The 19,062-nt window shown below is 37.2% G+C and overlaps 2 protein-coding genes across 3 annotated transcripts in view; one reads left to right on the top strand and one right to left on the bottom strand.

Annotated features, from left to right (window-relative positions):
* Window positions 1–10,462: 10,462 nt before the first annotated feature.
* PP2D1 (protein phosphatase 2C like domain containing 1) lies at window positions 10,463–16,055 on the top strand. Its single transcript, XM_014051701.2, has 2 exons — window positions 10,463–11,885; window positions 15,148–16,055. The coding sequence occupies exons 1-2, from the start codon at window positions 10,463–10,465 to the stop codon at window positions 16,053–16,055; spliced, it is 2,331 nt and encodes a 776-aa protein (XP_013907176.2).
* Window positions 16,056–16,099: 44 nt separating this feature from the next.
* RAB5A (RAB5A, member RAS oncogene family) overlaps window positions 16,100–19,062 on the bottom strand; it is a 28,249-nt gene continuing 25,286 nt past the window's right edge. For both annotated transcript variants that reach the window (XM_087712843.1, XM_014051865.2), the window contains one exon: window positions 16,100–17,566. In XM_087712843.1, the coding sequence (XP_087568969.1) occupies window positions 17,448–17,566 (119 nt within the window). In that variant the 3' untranslated portion in view covers window positions 16,100–17,447. The remainder of the gene's footprint in view (window positions 17,567–19,062) is intronic.

The raw sequence follows: 19,062 nt of genomic DNA, 5'->3' as shown, positions 1-19,062 counted from the left end.
ATGAAAAGGCGACAGCCGGTTGGTCTCCCGCAACCCAATTTTCTCCGAAGTAATAGTCCTAGGGACGAAAGCGAGGGTAGGAACGGTCGAAGGGTGGAAACAGTTCGAGGGGCAGCGTCATCTGGAGAAGGCAGGCCAGGAGGAATCGCAGATGGTAGCAGCAATAGTAGCGGGAGTCAGAGGCGGAGGCCGGCCACGATGACCAGAAGCCGGGATTACAGCAGCCGATCCGTAACAGCGGCGTCTCATTGGCGAAAGCAGGGCCATAGCGTTCCGAATTTGAGCTAAAAACTGCCATCAGATGGAGAATTGTCACCCACGAGAAGAGGGGTGGCGCCACCCGGAGGTCGCTCGTCACCACTCAGCACCGTCAGAAACTGTCCAGAGCCACCATAGTAGTGCCCCTCAGGCAGAACGCCGCTCCACAATGAAATGCTGACCCGAATTCAAGCCGAGATCGCTGCTGCCAGCTGGAGGGCCGTCTGTGGGGAGGGGGGCGCTGCCCAAAGGCCGCTCGATGCCGTCCGACACTGCCAGAGACTGCCCAAAGCCGCCAGGGCAGCGTCTCTCAAAGTAATCAACCCTCTGAGATCGTCTCGATTTCTTCTCACCCAAGTTCCACTTTATAGGGGTCTGGTATTCGGCAGAGGCTCAGTCTGAGCAAAATCAGCTCTCTTCTAGCCAGAGCGAGAAGCTCAGACAGCCATCTTCCCTGCGCAGGGGCTCCTTTGGAAATACAATAAAGGTCATAAATACCTGGGCAATATCAGTTATAAGATACATAGCTGGTATAGTTAACTAGACACAAGCTGATTTGGACCGAAAAACCAGGAAACTAATAACAATGCACTACAGTTTACATCCACGTGGTGATACTGATAGATTATACCTGCCCCGAAAATCAGGTGGCAGAGGATTATTACAAGTGAAGCAAACAGTTGAAGAAGAAAAACATGTACTGGCTGATTATTTAAAAGAAAGTCAAGAACATCTATTAATCGAAGTAAAGAACAAAAATCTATTGAAGGTCCAACAGACGAAACAAGAATACAGAAAACATGTGATAAAATCAAGAATGGAGAGTTGGCAGAACAAAGCATTGCATGGCCAATTTCTGGAAAAAATAAAAGATAAAGTGGACAGTGAAAAAACTTGGTTATGGTTAACAGCAGGTACATTAAAGAAAGAAACAGAGTCACTAATCCTGGCTGCGCAAGAACAAGCTATCCTCACAAATGCCATTAAGACCAAAATCGAAAAATCCTCTGATGATGCCAAATGCAGACTTTGCAAAGAAGCTGACGAAACTGTTGATCACATACTCAGCTGCTGTAAAAAAATCACGCAGACTGATTATAAATTGCGGCACAATTCAGTAGCACAAATGATCCATTGGAATTTGTGCAAAAATTATATTATTAAAACAGCAACAAACTGGTGGGAACATAAGCCTGAAAAAGTCACCGAAAATCAGATGGTCAAGATCTTGTGGGATTTTCGCATACAAACAGACAAAATACTGGCTCATAATACACCAGGCATTACACTGGTTGAGAAAAATAAGGTTACAATCATAGACATCGCAATACCAGGTGATAGCAGGGTCGACGAGAAGGAATATGAAAAAATCACGAAATACCAGGACTTAAAAATCGAAATTCAACGATTATGGCACAAACCAGCAGTGGTAATTCCAGTGGTAATTGGCACACTGGTGCTATTCCAAAAGCACTGGAATTACATTTAAAACAGTTAAAAATTGACAAAATCACCATCAGTCAAATGCAAAAAGCCGCACTGCTTGGATCTGCACGCATATTACGAAAATACGTTACAACGTCCTAGGCCCCTGGGTGGGGCCCGACTAGTAACCAATGCCAAATCCGGCGAAACAACTGGCCGCTGTGATACAATTATATAATAATACCAAGAGCAGAGGGTGGTCGAGAACTCCTACAAGTAAAACAGACTGTGGAAGAAGAAAAACACCACCTGAATGATTACATCCAGAAAAGTGAAGAATCAATGATTAAGGAAGTAAATAAACGAGGCCTTTTAAAGACAACTAAGTCAAAAGCTGAATATAAGAAAGAAGTAATTGAGAAGCGAGCTGAAAATTGGAAAAACAAAGCTATGCATAGCCAATACTTGAAAAGTATTGAAGGCAAAGCTGACCAAAAGCTAACTTGGAACTGGTTAAGATTAGGAGCACAGAAAAAAGAAACAGAAAGCTTTATTTTGGCTGCTCAAGAACAAGCCTTAGCCACAAGCTGCATGAAGGCAAAAATTCAACATGTTACCACCAACAGCAAATGTCGCTTCTGTAATGAGAAAGACGAGACAGTCGACCACTTGATAAGTGGGTGCAGCAAAATTTCACAAACTGACTACCTACAACGCCATGACCGTGTTGGTAAGATCATTCACTGGAAATTGTGCCAAAAGTTTGGATTTGAGTACAGCAAAAACCACTCGGACCTTTAGGTTGAGAAGGTTTTAGAGAATGAGAAAGTCAAGATCTTGTGAGATTTCAGAATTCAGACTGACAGGTACTGGCCCACAACACACCTGACATAACAATAGTTGAAAAGAAAAAAGTATGGTTCATTGACATTCAATACCTGGAGATGCACGAATTGAAGATAAACAGCAAGAAAAAATCACAAAGTACCGAGACTGTCAAATTGAAGTTGAGTGACTGTAGAAAAAGAAATTGTGTGTTGTCCCGATTGTAATTGAAGCCCTTGGAGCAATACCTAAAGGGCTACCTTGCTATTTGGAAATTTTAAATTGATCAGACTTGAACATTTTGATTCTACAAAAAACCACCCTACTTGGAACAGCTTTTATCCTCTGACGTTACCTTAACAGTTCCTAGGTCCTTGGTTAGGACTCGAGCTGTTGAGCTACCAACCAGCCCCGAAGGCTGTGAATCTCACCAAAGATTAAAATAATAATAATAATAATAATAATAATAATAATAATAACAACAACAACAACAACAACAACCAGCTTTTATAGTTTGTTTAGCTTAGTATTGTGCTTTGTATAGTAAACATGGACCTTGCATATGTAAGTGTAGTCACACTTTATTGTATAATTATATGTGAAATAACCTAAGAGCTCCTTTCCCTAATCATTCTGAAAAAGGAAACTTAATAATGCTTAATAAACTGGTTCTTAATATTTAAATAACACCCCTCCATTCGAAACTAAAACAATTTTGATACAAGGCTACTCCTAGTTAACTGAGAGTAATCCCTACTGAATAATTTACTTTTAAATAGACATATATAGGATTACACTGGTGATCATTTCCTAACACTGTATTTTAAGATCTAAAGTAAATAATTCTCTTTTAAAATCTCTTATATTATTTTATTAAAAAGTTATGTTTAATATCAATCTGCTCAACTGATGCAAAATTATTTCTCACTATTTTTTTATTTTAATTTTGTAGGAGAGACTGTTAAGATTATTCAGGAAAGTGATTCTATTAGCATAGAAGCAAGCAAACAATAAATTCTGTTACACTGTGAAAATAGTAGTGCCCAGCTTTTTAATCAACTTTTTATTTTCTTTTGAAGTTTTGCCTGTTTATTTTGTTTTCAATTCAGGGCACTAAATAGTAGTTGCACTAAACAATACTTGACTACATTCTTGGTTCACTGCATTGTGTAATATGACATACTGATGGTGCTCTATATTAACTTTTGAGAACAAGAATTTGGCTTTTATAGTAAGTTTTACTTATTGCTGATAATCTAGAAAAATAAAATATAATGCTTAAATTTTCCCAAACTAGGAAGCAAGGGAAACACTTATGCAAGACTGCTGTCTTGCACAATCTTCCTGAAATAACCATCTTTTCTTTCTTAAACTGCTATGAGTTAGGAGGTTGGCTATTTTAAACTTTATTAGTGCAAACAACAGTTAAATGGTCCAAGGTCAAAACATTACTTATCTATTCTTAAACAAAGGTTTGATGAGATGATTGACATTGGTATCTTCTATATACAATGAAAGCTCCCCCCTTTTTTTGTTCTAAGACAATGGATAGAAATCAGATATTGCCACATAGATTTTCATTGGCACACCCAGTACAACTAAAATTATACCACTGTGATAATGTACAATATTGTTCAGCAGTAAAGACTTTAAAATAGACTGTGCAACTAGTTAGCTACACTTTTATTTTCTGTCAGAATTTAATTAACATCTTTTTAGATTTCAGTTTTAAAACTAAATTTCAATTATCATGCTCCCATGTTTACTTCGAAATAATTATACATTGAAAACATCCAAAAATATAATAAATTCATAATGCTGATTCCTCAACATTTTAATGTGAAGTACAGACATTATATATGAATTGTGATTCTAATTACATAAATCTCCAATTTTCAGAATTTCTTCATGAAATATGTAAAATTCTGTGATTCAAACTCTCAAAAGGTTTTATTCATGAACTGTGCAGATTAAATTCATAGCATTGAGAATAGTGAAAATCGCAAAATAATATAAAAGCTTCAAAGGGATTACTGTATTGCAAATTGAGTAGCTGTGCAGCAAGTTAGCAAATAGGAATTAACCAAAAACACACAAAAAACTTCCTAGATTTTGAATATATCCAGCAGTGAGAATAAAATGCTGGGATTACATAAATAATCCACTGAAAATGTCAGATCAGTATGTGGGTAAAAAAAATTCTAACAATAATTAGGTGGAAAAGTGAAAATATAAGACACAGTTTGTTTTGTAATATCTTTAGACAAATGCATAATGTGCCTACATCTGAAATACTTTTTACAGACCTGCTTGTTTTCTCTGAAAGAATAGAATTGAAAATGATGCATGAAGTTTCCTAATTACCCATTCCTTAAAGTAGCCTGCTTCATAATGTACAACAAATATATGATAATTTGACTGTGATTCTTAACTGATTAGGGTTTTGGAAATTTGATTCAATATTTCTAAATATTGTGTTTCTCCAAAAATAAGATCCGGTCTTATTTTCTTTTGGGCCCCAAAATAAACATCAGGTCTTATTTTCGGGGGATGTCTTGCCTGCTTACTTTAAAACCATCGCAGCCACATCTCCCATGCCCCAACACTTGTCGCACTGCTGCCCAACTTCTTCTGCCACTCGCAACCAGACGCTGCATGGCTTGTCGTGTTGCCCATTCCAGCTGTCTTCGAACTGTAAATCTGCCTCCAAGTTTTTTTTCAGCTGATTAAAACAGTTTTAACGTCTAGAGGATTTTTTGAGGAAATAATCTTTTAAAAAGTTACCATCAGCTATCCTTTTCCTTTTGGCTAAATTCCTCTATGTGCACACCAACCGTTTCCACTTGACTGCATTTTACTTCACTCTTGTGTATCTTCGGAGAAGGCAGAAAAGAATGCAAGCCAAGTATGTGTATGGTATGCCGCCGCTTGTTGCAGAAGGCAGTGTGGTGCATTATACAGTGCTGCTACTTGTGGCAGGAGGCTCGTTGCACTGGTGCTACCTAGGGCTTAACTGGGGCTTATTTGGGGGGTAGGGCTTATATTAAGCACATGCGTGAATATTGGGCTCCGTCTTGTTTTCTGGGTAGGTCATGTTTTGAGAAAACACAGTAGTTCCTGCTTGAGAAAGACTACTTTAAGAGCAGGTGATAATATGATGAGACTAGTGACATGCGGTGGAGTTCATGGCCGGTGAGGCAAGCAGGCAAAAGCCACCTTATGTCTGCTAGCGCTGGGGCTTCGGAGGGGTTTTTGGAAAGCCGCGCCAAAGCCCTGGCGCAGCTTTCCGAAAGCCCCGCTGAAGTCCCGCTGCCGCATCCACCATGGAGCAGGACACGTCCCGCTCTATGGCGGACACGACACCGGGACTTTAAAGCCCTGCCGCCAGGGCCCTGCTGCCACTTTAAAGCCCTGCCACTGTGTCTGTCATAGAATGGGATGCGTCCTGCTCTATGGCGGATGCGGCACCAGGACTTTAAAGCCCTGCTGCCAGGGCCCTGCCACCACTTTAAAACTGTGGAACCACCGTTCCCGTCTCCCAACCTCCGAGCCGCGCCTCCCTCTCTAACCTTCCGAGCTGTGCTGGGGGCCAGGAAGCAGGGTCAGCCCACAAAGGCCTGGGTGTGGACAGAGGAGCCAGCGGCGGAAGCGGGGCCTTGGGCGAAGCGAGACCAAAAGGAGAGCAGGAGGAGGCTGCCTCGGCCTCGCCTCCTGGCCGCAGGTTGCAGAACAAACTGGAAGCCAGCAACTGGACCTGGTGGCGGCATTTGGGGACAGCTGCCCCCCCAAATGCCGCCTTTGCAAGGTGGGAGAAAAGATTTTTTGCAACCATTTAGAGAAGATGGCGCAAGCTTTACTCAAATTAATTGGTCATAAATTTGCAATTTTCTTCTCTTCCCGCCTCCCCTTTGTGTCCCACATAAAAAAGTGCCAGTAAAACAGACACACACGCACTACTTACAATAAAAAATTACAAATTAAATTACAATAATTTTGAATCCCCCCCCTCCCTCCGTCCGATCCACATACCTTTTCCAGCTGTGGATTTCAACTCTCCTCTTGTTCGCCCGCCATGATGAAAATGTAAAAAATTAAATAAAAAAGCAACTTAAGCACGATTTGCTGCTCCCAGACCAGGAGCCGGGAGAATCACATGCCTCCTTTGCATAAGGAATTTTTCGCCTTTTAACCCTTGCTTAACTCTGAGCAAGGGTTAAAAGGCGAAAAATTCCTTATGGAAAGGAGGCCCATAGTTCTCTCGCCTCCCCCTGCAGTTAGCACTAAGCAGACTCAGAGTCACTGTGACTCTGGAGTCTGGCAGCAACTACCTTAGCCTTTTTAATTACTTTAATTATTCTTTTATTTTCCTTATGACACTGGTGAGGCCCTGCCTCCCCTGACTGCACGTCCCTGGATGAGACAGCTAAGTATGAATAAGACATGGAATAGACATTTCTCACTTAAAATATTATAACTGAAGGTTATCATATAATATTGACTGGAAGTTGATTTACAACAGACTTTAATACTAGCAACAATAACAATGCTTTACAACAATTATTTTTTCCACTTAATAATTCACTTGTAGAATTTACAACTGTAAAAACTGAGATAATCTCAACCTATTATCAAACTTTAAATGGGTAGAAATTCTGATTTGTAGACATGGAGCCAGGTCCTATTTCATCTAGTCAACTGAATCTGGATTTTAAATGGATTAATATAAGATCTTGCATTAACACTATGCTACATAATCATTGAGTGTTTATCAATTTTTGTGAGTGCCACATTTCCAGTTCATCATGCTTTATTTATATGGGGATGGAGAGTGGCAGACCTTCCATAGGGATCACATTGATACATATGAGTCAATATACTGAGAAAACAATAATTTTAGAGGGTATCTTTTATTAAGCATTTTACTGAACATCTGTGATATTGAAAAAAATGTCCATAGTTCCCTCCTCTTGCTTCCTTACAGAATGTCTATTTTTATTAGAAAGAAAATACTAAAAAAATTGTTCAGTTGAGTGAACAATCTGTTTAGATTAAAATATTTCTTTATTAATAGAACAAAATAAAAATATCTTGAATCTTTTGTTACACAGTACACTTCCACACTTAGCTGATTCCAATATTCAAATAAGTAGAATAGCAACAACGGGATTAGAGGAGCAAGGGGAATATTGAGGCATTTAACTATTTTGAAAATCTTATAATTTATAATTAACCTTTGTTGTTCTCAATGATATATATTTTAAAAACTTTATTAATAATTTTTGCATAAAATAAGTCAAATCAAAAGAAAAAAGCTAAGAAAAAAGTGAAAAAGAAAATGAAACAGAATAGTGATAATTCCAATTTCAATGGAAAAATGTAAAGCAAATATGAATATCTTCTAACCTTCTTTTGAACAGGTAATTTCAATGTTATCCCTTCTCCCTTGTAGTTGTTATAGTCCCGTAACCCCTCAATTACTCCACATCCCTCTTAATTTTCAAATCCACAAATCATCTTTTCATTTCCTTCCTATTTCAGGAAAATTCTACATAAAGTTTCTAGTCTTTCAGAAGAGTTTTTGTTATTTTTGTCTCTGACAATCTAGGCCCTTGGATAATCAAGTAATGGAATAACACAGTGTTTCCACAAAAATACCATCTACCCTGAAAACAAACCCTAGCCTGATTTTCATGCTTGCACTTAAAACAAGCTCTACCCAAAAAAATAAGCTCTAGTTAAGCCCTGCCCAATGACTGGTTGTATGAGAAGGGGGAAGGCGTAGGTGTAAAAATCAAGCCAAAGGGATGGGAGGGGAATCAATTTGAATTTCTTTCCATAATACAGGGTGGTAATGTTGCAAAGTTTACAATGTTGGAACTTGTAAGATGGAACAAAACTTGAAAGTTATAATTTCATTTCAATCAGAGAGTTTTAAAAATTTCAATAAATTTTACATTTTTTCAAAATACACTGAATTAGCATTGTACGTTGTAAGAAGCACAAGGGCATTTTTTAATCAATTTTTCCCTTTCCCCCCTATATTACAATAATAATAATAATACATGATTTCTTCTTTAAAAATCATGTATTTGTAGATCATGTCTATACTCATGTCTATACATTTTTCAGAGCTAGCAAAGTGTTTAAGAATAGATTGATCTTATTTTATCTAAACTAAGCATAAATTATTTAATCTAAACTGGATTAATAAAAATAGATTAATCCTTACTCTTATCTACTCTAGTTTAAGTTTATTTATTAAATTGTTTATTTATAAAAATGTATTGGCCACCCACCATACCACAGAGTAACTTAATACAAAACACCATAATTCAATTACAGATGGGGACGGGGAGCAGGGTGGAATCTGTTGTTAATCAATCAAGCACCTCCACCATGATGCTCCCCATTGGAATCCCAAGCTAACTGGCAAAGCCAGATCTTTAGGCTCTTATGAAAGGTCAGAGGGTTGGAGCTGACCTCACATTGGGGGGGGGGGGGATAAGGTTCCAGAGGACAAGTGTAACACCAGAAAAGACCCTTCTCCTGGACCCCATCAGCTGGAATAATCAGGCTGATAAAACCCATAGCATGTCTCCTCTGCCATCTCTGTGGGATGAGATGGACCCTCAAGAAGTCTGGGTTTATGCCATGAAGAGCTTTAAAGGTGATTACTGACACCTTGAATTGCACCAGGAAACTGGCAACCAATACAGCTCTTAGAACAGTAGTATTACATGTGCCATTCTTTGGTCCCCAAGAACTGCACTGCCACACTGCACCACCTGTAGCTTCCAAATGCTCTTCAAGGGTAGCTCCATGCAGAGCACATTGCAATAGCCCAACTGTGAAATGACAAGGCCTGAACAATTGAACACAGGGACTCCTGAGTCAGGAAAGGCAGCAATTAGCACACAACCCATAGTTGTGCAAAGGCTCTCCTACCCATGACTGCCACCTGCACTTCAAGCAAGAATTGTGAATCCAGGAGAATCCCCAAGTTGTGAACCAGATATGTCTGGGCTAGTACTATACCATCCAAAGTCAAAGATGACAAAGTGCCAGTTTTCAAGGCCCTGTGTATTCAAAACCATTTGATCCTGCTAGGGTTCAGTCAAAGTCTATTGTTCCTTATGCAGGACTTCACAACTTCAAGACATGGCAAATGTAACCAATGCCATTTCTGATCCATAACTGGGCCTAACTGCCACTGCTACACCACGACCTACCTTTTTTACAACCTTCCCCCAAAGGGGAGATTGGAAACTAGATGAAAGTTGTCCAAGCATGTGGGATCCAGTGATGGTTGTTTAAGGAGGGGGTGAACGAAGGTCTCCTTAAAAGCCTCGAGAAATGTTCCCTCCTCTAGTAATGTAGTAATTACTGTCAGAATCCATCTGCTAGGCATCATCCTGGAAACTTTCACTCCTCCAGGGGGAGGGGGGCAGAATCTAAGAAGCAGATGGTGACACCATCAGCATTTAGGACCTTGTCCATTTCAACAGTGTCAATAGGGTCAAACCATTCTCAGATAATAAGGTAAGATCTCTCCCAAGGAATCTCATCTCTACCTCCACACATGAGATCCATTCTTCAGCACATGTCTGTGAAGCTATCCTTTGCAGTATTCAATGACAATTCACTATCCGTAATTAAATAGTAGAAAAAGTTATTCATAATTTCCTTGGAATCCACAACAGATTGCCAAAATTATACAATAGGAGCTATAATTAAATGATTGTTTACTTATGAGAAAATAAATTTAGGATTTGGGGGGGTCCCTGGCACCTTTCAATAGTTAATTTCCTCCTTGCTTCATCTATATCAGACTTCTTTGAAACTCCCCTATTTCAAAACTACTTTTGGGACTTCTTGGATCAAGACCTATAATTTTTAGATTTGTTTAATAATTATTGTAACACATTTTATTTATTTCCCCCACCCCACCCCCAGAATGACATACCAAACAGAGCTACAAAACTCTGAAATTAGTGAAGAGGAACAAAAACTACAAAGCTCTGAATCCTTCAAAGAGGAACAGGATTTAACAAAGGTGCTTAACATTGATTTCAAGAAAATTGAAAGCTTAAATATTAAAATCCCATGTTCCATTTGTGAAGAAATGGTATACATCAGCCAACTTTTTCATCACAAAAAAGTCCACCAAGCTCAAGCTGTACTGAATTATCAGTGGCCATTTGCAGAGCCTATAAATATAAAAAAAATAATCCTTCGGAGAAAGCAACTCATTTTAAGACTGAAAAAAACTGCTCAATATCCTGAACGAGAGATAGAAAAGATTGGTTGTTCCATTGATCTTCTTAAGGAGAGTATCAAAACTTCTCCATACTTCTGCATTGATAACATTGTTCAAAGTTCTGCATATATTAAAGAAGTAAGCAATCCACTGATTAAAGGCTTAGCAATTTGTCAAGATAAAAATGCTGTTTGGCACACAGAAATGGAAGATGTGTTTATTGTACTAGATAATTATGGACACAAGAAAGATACTTGCTTACTTGGACTCTTTGATGGAAACAATGGAATTTCTGCTGCTCAGTTAACTTCAGATGAACTTCCTCTTCTACTTCTTGAACAGCTTTCTCATAATGATTCCTCCTACCAGATTAGTGATGCTGAAAAAAACATGCTTCATTCTTTTTGCACTGTTTTTAAAGAAGATTATGAAGTAAAGGAGCAAGTATTTGCGGTAGCAAAAGCCGTAAGACAAAACTCACAACCAAATAAGTATGAATGGATTCACAGAGCATTTGCAAAAGCTTTTTGGAGAATGGATAGGCTTTTATGTCTTGGACGAGGTGAAGTTTCCAAAGTTCGCTGGAGTAGCTGTACAACTGCCATATGTTTAGTAGAAATGGCAAGCAACATAAAACAAAACCAAGAACAACAAGAAGGGGAAGAAACAGTTGAAACAATAAATGATAATGAGGAGAGGAATGTCATGCAACATGAGAAGGGACTACCTAAAACAAACAGAATGATAAGAAGTATCTTAGAACAAGAAGTAGAAAAAATTATGGAACAGCAGGAAGAGAATCTACTTGGAAGAGTAAGTGATGGAGAAGGACAGAACAATATAGAGCAAGAGGAAGACTCTGAAACAGAACTGCACCAAGAGGAGCCACTTACAAAAATCTGTCATGGAAAGGGACAGAGTAATACAGAGCAAGAGGCAGGTTCTCTCACAGAACATCCTCGAGAACTATTTACAAGTGCAAATAATGGAATGAAAAAAAGCATCATAGAAGATAATGAGCAACCAGCAAATCGTAAAGATGAGCTCCAGAAAGAAGGTTGGATTGAAAAAAATGAGAATTCAGATGAAATTTATGGAATAATGCATATTGCTAACATTGGTATGTATAAAGTCATAAAATTCAGAATATTATGTTTCCCTCCCACTGTCCCATTTTGTTTCTCTGGTGGTACACAAGTTAGCTATTAAATTCCAGAATTATTCTAGGAATAAATATAGAGTAGTCATTTATTATATTGATTGTGGAAACCTGCATTTTTCAGAACTTTCCTAATAATTTATCTTTTTTTTATAATCTATGAAGATATCTTTTCCTAAATATATATTTTAGTTCAGTTCAATTATATGACAAATAGCTCTGGTTAGAATTGTTGATTTATCTGAGCAAATAATAGCTTGAATTATGAGTGCTTCCCAATTAAATTGTACAGGTAATCCTTGACCTACAACAATTTATTCTATGTTCAAAATTAGGTTTGCGCTGAATGAAGGGCTAGTCCCCAAAGTTATGGCTGTTGCAGCACACTATGATCATATGACAAAAATTTAAGTGCATGGCAGTTCTCTTGCACCACAAGCTCAACTCCTCTCACCTGCCTATTTCCCCCATCTCTGTCCTTTTGGCCCACTGCTATCTGTGACCCCTATTGCCCTAGCTGAAATTTGCCATTTTCTTGCTTCCAATGCTGACCAAGCATGTGCAGCCTGGCACATCAAAAGACAACTACTGGCCACATGAGATTTTTGTCCCAAAGTTGCATGTGGCAGTTTCTTCATGAGACCCAGATAAGATGGCTTCATTGGCCAACAGTTGCCTAGTGAAGGGTCAGGGCAGGCACACCTTGTCAGCAGCAGGAACAGAAACTGGCGAAGGTCAGATGAACATGGGGAGGCAGGGTCCACAGAGAGCATGTGATGAGGGTTATTGTGCTTAGAACTGTTTCAGGGTGGCTGAGGTTTCCTGGAGTGCTGCTCTTTGGGGCTCCTGGTAGCCCTAGAGCTATGGTATGCCAAGAAGCCCTTGACCAACTAAGTGGCAAGCAGCATCAGAGCCATGTGGTTGTGGGACTGCTTGCTGACCAGGGCTAGATAAAATGGCAGAGAATGGGGGGGGGGGAGACAGGTGGATGGGGGAGTTGAAGAGGAGGCAGACCCTTACCATACCAGGGGTTGGGAGGAACCAGGCCTGAAATGGTTTGATTGGTATGGGTGCCCGGTTAATTGATGGAATTCAGTTAATAACAGCAACAGGATATGCCAGAACTACAGTTGCTAAGTGAGTACATTACTTAGCAATGAAAATTCAAATCCCAATTGTGGTTGTAAGCAAAGGACTACCTGTAACAAATCATATTGCTTTCACTCACACTGGAATGTATTAGCCAAAGGTGTTTTTTGGAAAATTGAGCTATCATACAAATATCTTTTTAAAAATGGAAATAGAATCCTACCATATGTAGTTATTAAAAAAACCTGTCCAGGATATAGACAAGATTTTAAGCAGTAAAACTTAGGAAAGTTTAAATAAAGATTTGAACTTGAATGTGAATGTAGGCAAAGGCCTCCACTGCAAGATCTAATTAAAGTATTAGCCAGAAATTTCCCACCTTGCTTACTTGGGTTATTGAATTAGTGGCCTGCTATATATACCATCTATTAATCTTGCAATGCTGGAGCTTTTACATCCTGCCCCCAAGCCATTGGATTACAGCAGGGTATAAATGTTAACAGTAATAAATTAATAAATGCTATGCAATGTTACAAACTTTAAAAATAAGGATATACCTGCCCCTACCCATTAGATTCTGAGAATACTTTGTTGAAAAATTGCTGTTTTTAACCCTTGTGACACATTGGACTTTGAATATTTTTGATTATCTACCATATTAAGCACCAGTGAAGCTTTCAATAATGATTTCTAATCATTTCTTGCAGGAGCCTTTCTATGCCCAGAATAGTTGTTTTTAGGTAGTTTGGTTTCTGTGTGTTTTGGTTTGTATAGAGCGCCAAAACAGCTGCTCCCAGCAGAAGTGTTTTCAGTTGGGATGAGTAAAAGAAAGACAGCAGCAGCAAAGAGAAAGTGGGGGGAGTGGAATAAATCATGCTAAGATTTATCCTATTCTTTACATCATAGTGAATAACTGGTGCATGGATCAGTGCAAGGGAGCTGAGAAGGCAGGCAGGCTGGTGGGTTATATACTGAACTGCAAATTGTTGAAGAAAAATAAGTGATGAAGGAAAGCAGGTGGTAGACATCAGCCATGTCATGCTCATCTTGTAAAATCATTGTGGGAATCCTTGAGATTTTATTTTGATCAAATTCTAGGACAACCAAATAAATCACTTTTAGGTTTTATTTCTTCTGAATCCCAGCTGAGCTTAAAGAGTGCAATAGAACTTCTGGAATGCAATTTGTCCTGGATTCAAAACATTTTTTTTAGTTTATGCAGTTTTGGTTATTTGAGGCAGAGTACCATTTGAGAGAAACTCTAGTCAGCTAAGTATTATGTGGCATTACTGACAACAGATTAATGTATGCTTATCCTACTCAAAAGGTGCTGTTTCAGAGCAGAGAATTTCATAGCACACCATAACCTTAGTAGTCATACTAAGGGAGTCCACATCTAGATATCAACAATTATGTTACCTAAACTGGTGAGAGTTTCGAAGTTGCAGTTCTAAAATATCTCACAGACATTAATCTGTCAATGACTGCTCTGATATCAGTGTTTGTCAAACTTGGCAACTGTAAGACATGTGGATTTCAACTCCCATCTGGAATTTTGAGAGCTACACAATTTAAAGTTGCCAAGTTGGCAAGTTTACACAACTGGGAACAGTTTCTTCCTATTGTTCTCTGGCTTTTAAGAACTATTACAGGGCATTAATCAGGCTTGATTTTTAAAAAAATGTAATTTATTGTACTGTCAGACAACATAGTTTTTATGTAGCCTTACATTTATATACCTCAGGGATTTGCTGAAGCATACTGATACTTCATTGTCCTTTTTAGTGGCCCTATTTTTGTTTAATCCTATTGGGAAACCACATTTCCTCACCTAAGCAGCAACATTTTCATAATATGTAGTATAAACTTTTAGAAAACACCATAACTGTTTTTTAAAAATCAGAATTTTGCTAGGAACTATGAGAAGGTACTATGAACACAAATACACATAAGGTTAGTGTTATAGTACTGTATTCAGATTGTTACACATCCATACTGCTATGTTGAAAATCAGGCCTTATTACAAGATATAGAAAAGCATTGTGCTGATACAGCACAATCAATACTTGAACCTAAAATCTCTTGTATATATTGTCTTCAAAATTATACAATAATTTTTAAAACATTTTTTTAGGTAATGTTCATGCAGTTTTATGCAAAAATGGAAAGAGCTATTGGCTTACTAAAGAACACTCCACGTACTGCAGAGAGGAAAGGAGACGCATTCTTCAGAATGGTGGATCTATCAGCAGTAATGAGCCTAAAGGACTAATAGAAGGACTAATAAAAAATACTCGTGGTCTTGGCCATCATGGGAACCCAAAGATAAAGAAAACAGTTATTCCTGTACCAAATACAATCTCTTTCTCTGTTGATAACTCATGTCAATTTCTTATTATAGCAACTAATGGACTTTGGGAAGTTTTGGATAAAAGTGAAGTTGTGCTATTGACAATAACTTTGTTTTCTGCTTACTTGGCAAAATATCAACATGCCCAATTGATGAAACGTTATATTCCCAATGCTTCAAAGTTATCTTTGGAAGATCAAGTCTATTCATGGTATCTGAATCGTGATTTTTTTAATGAATCAGATTTAGGCAACGAAGAGGAAATTGAATCACATTTTCAGGTAAAGGTTCCAATTAACAATAACACAGAAGAAAAAGAAGTAATCCAGTCAAAAAGCCGTACTATTTCTACAAAGCAACTCTCAGAAAATTCTTTAGCAACACCAGTTAATGTTCCTACATCTTCAAAAGAAAATACTCCACCAGAAGTAACCAAAAAAGAAAGTAACAAAAATTTAGAAGATCTGATATCTGAAAATCATGAATTTTTACAGATATCTGAAGATTCAGAAACAAATTCTGGAACATTTTACAATCTTGCAGCAAAATATATTACTAAGCACTTAGTAAAAGCTGCTCTCAAAGCAGGTTCTAGAAATAATGTTTCTGTACTGCTAGCTCTCTTAAATGGATGTGATAATGTACCCACTGATGTGTTAATGGGAAAAACAGAGTCAAAAACACTGTCATAATGCATACGAAATAAACACTTGTTTAAAAATAATGATTACCATGATTTCCTTTTTATACCACTTTATTCAAACCTGAGCACCTCAATATAAAACTAAACACTGGTGAACTGTCATTTTCATTGCTAAGCCCAAATTATTGCAAATTTACATCTGCACATGTAAGTTTTTGCTAGCAGTTCAACATTTAAATAGATTAAATCATCTTTTCTGACACTTGGTAATTTCATATAATGAAAATAACTAAAAAATTAGTGCAATATACTGGACAAATCAAAATATAATGGACTTTGGGAAACAATGTTGCAGAATTCATTACAGACAGACAGTAGTATTTATGTTACAGGTACAGGAGCATCTTTTATTATTGTTCTATCCATGAAGGAAGAACTTAATCCCACTTGCAATCTGGGGAAAACGAAATGTTAGCTCTTTAAAGTAACTGTACATATTGTATACTTTTAAGCAACTCTTAAATAGTACAGAGTATTAAACAAATGTAGACTACAATGCAGTACCCTATTTACAGTACACTGACATCCCAATTTAAAATCAAGTTGAATGTACATAATTGTTAGTGCTCTGACCAGTTACATTCTTAGGGAAAAGGTAATTGTATTAATGGTCAACACTGATTAAAATTAAAATCAGCTAACTAGTTTTTATAAGATATGTCTCAATAGTTTGTTAGGAAATGCGTTGCATCAGAAGTTGAATTCATTGGTTGTGACATTTTAAAAGCAGGAAAAATGTGTGAAGCTTGATTTTTTTAAAAAAAAAATAAACTGGGGTTTGCAAATTTATATATAGTATAATAATTAAAGAAAACCAATTGTTCTGCAAGCACAGGTTCAATAAAATTATTAATGTTTCACATATTTCACTTAAATTATGAAACTGTGGAATGTATATTTAATGGTAATTACCCACATAAACATTTTGCATAAATACTGTTAATAAGCTTACAGGAAGTTCAGAAGGTATATTAACCTTTTTTTTCTTTTCAAAATCACAAATGGAGAATCCAAATTCTATTCATTACACTTTAACAGTAACCAATATCCAACACTTGAGGAACTAACTGGTTAGCTGCCGATCCATGGAACAGTTCAATCTCTATTCCTAATGACATGTAATTCAGTTAAAAACCTCAAAAACCTCTTAACTAGAGCAGCTTCTTTCCCCATCCCATCCCATTGTTGAAACATAACAGCCAGTGATACATGCATGTTATTAAAAATTAGCACAAAATCATTCTGTATTAGAAACAACTATTTCATAAGTCTCTTCAGTTTTGGAAGCTGTATTGGGCCAGGTTAAATACTTCAAATTCCATTGGTATTAACAAGTTAGGAAGTGGAAGAATATTCAAGACAGTTTAAAGCAGCTGAAAGTTTAGTTGCTACAACATTGACTCTTAGTTGGTTGTGTTGGTTCAGTAAGATCTACTCCTCCTCTTCCTCTACCAGAATTAGCTCCAGTATTCTGTGGTTCATTCTTCGGCAACTTTTTAGCTATAAAAATGTAGCAAAATTAGTATATATATATAGATATAGATATATATATATTTTAAAAAATAAGTATTAGCCGTGTATATTTATAGCTAATAGCACTATACAGCATGGTCAATGTTTTTTATTCTGAATAACCTTCCACATAAATTGATGACGTTCACCTGATTTTACACAGTGTTTTGGAATATGCTTGTTTTAAACTTGGCTCTACCAGCAGCTAGTTCCAATAACTATACTCTATATTTCACACCATATGTATTTTTTGGCAGCACACATGAATTTCTTCTTCAAAAGATCCCAAAAATTATGGGCCTACTTCAATATGGCTTGTCTGTATATAGCTTAAATTTGCCCATTATGGTTCACCGTGACTTATTTTTAAAAATATGTTGAAAAAACCCATGGCTTATCACAAGTTTTATCATTTTTTTCTACATAAATTGCTGAGATCCCTGAAAATAGAAATGCAGCAAAATTCGACAATAAATTAACAGTTTCATGGGAATAAAATAATAAATTTTGCTTAGTTTATATCTCATTCAATTTAATATTTCTGCTTAATAAAAATTTAATGTCCAGGGCTACTTTTAGTTCTAATTTTCTTTTCTAACCTTAATAATATAGGATTATATTCATTTTGAAACACACAAGCAAAATGTAAACAGCTCAGTACTGAATACTTAGGACAAATTTTAAGTATAGATAGTCCTCAACTTAATATCATAATTGAGCCACAAAATGTCTGTTATTGAGAAAGTTAAGGGAGTTTTGCCCCATTTTACAATGTTTCTTGCCATTGTTGTTAAGTGAATCACTGCAGTTGTTAAGTTAGTAATATGGTTCAGTGAATTTGGCTTCTCCACTGACTTTGCTTGTCAGAAAGTTGCAAAAGGCATTCACATGGCCCCAGAACATAATCATAAATATGAGTCGGGTGCCAAGTGTCTGAATTTTGATCACATGTCGTTGGGGATGTTGCTCTAGTTGTAAGTGTGAAAAATAACTCACTTTTTTCAGTGCCACTTTAACTTTGAAGAATCACTGAACAGTTGTATGTACAGTTGTACAACTACCTGAAGCACTTTTTTTACAGGTTTGCAAAGTTACTTTGCAAACATATTGGAAATATAAATGCCTTCTAACAGGACTTTACTTACTTAAAAGAATAAAGGAAAATGTCAATATAATATGGTATACCTTCAATCAACTGAACAAAATAAACATTGGAATAAGCTGAATTTCACACAAACAGTAAAAACTGATCTAACACATATTCTCAGATATTGAAATTAAATAGAAATTTGGATGAGTTTAGTATTACTTGAACTGGTTCATCTCACTATGCCTAATGAATAAGATATTTCAAATTAAAGATTTAGTTTAGGCCACGTTCAATGTACAAATAAGCGGTTCACCCACAAATGTGCGAACGACAAAAGCGCGCCTGACTAAACCGCGGTGACAAAAGCGCGCTGACAAAAGTGCGCCGACGAATG

The sequence above is a fragment of the Thamnophis sirtalis genome, unplaced genomic scaffold (genome assembly GCF_051295495.1).
Source record: "Thamnophis sirtalis isolate CommonGarterSnake01/CBP01778 unplaced genomic scaffold, rThaSir2_p1.2 scaffold_4, whole genome shotgun sequence".
Classification (NCBI taxonomy): Eukaryota; Metazoa; Chordata; class Lepidosauria; order Squamata; family Natricidae; genus Thamnophis; species Thamnophis sirtalis.
Note: the sequence above shows the minus strand (reverse complement) of the source record. Positions and strands in the feature narration are given on the sequence as shown.

Bases quoted from the DNA above. Each gene is read 5' to 3' on its own strand.
- PP2D1 (XM_014051701.2), top strand. From the start codon at position 10,463: ATGACATACCAAACAGAGCTACAAAACTCTGAAATTAGTGAAGAGGAA. The intron at 11,886-15,147 runs GTATGTATAAAG...ACATTTTTTTAG, and splicing joins AATGCATATTGCTAACATTG to GTAATGTTCATGCAGTTTTA.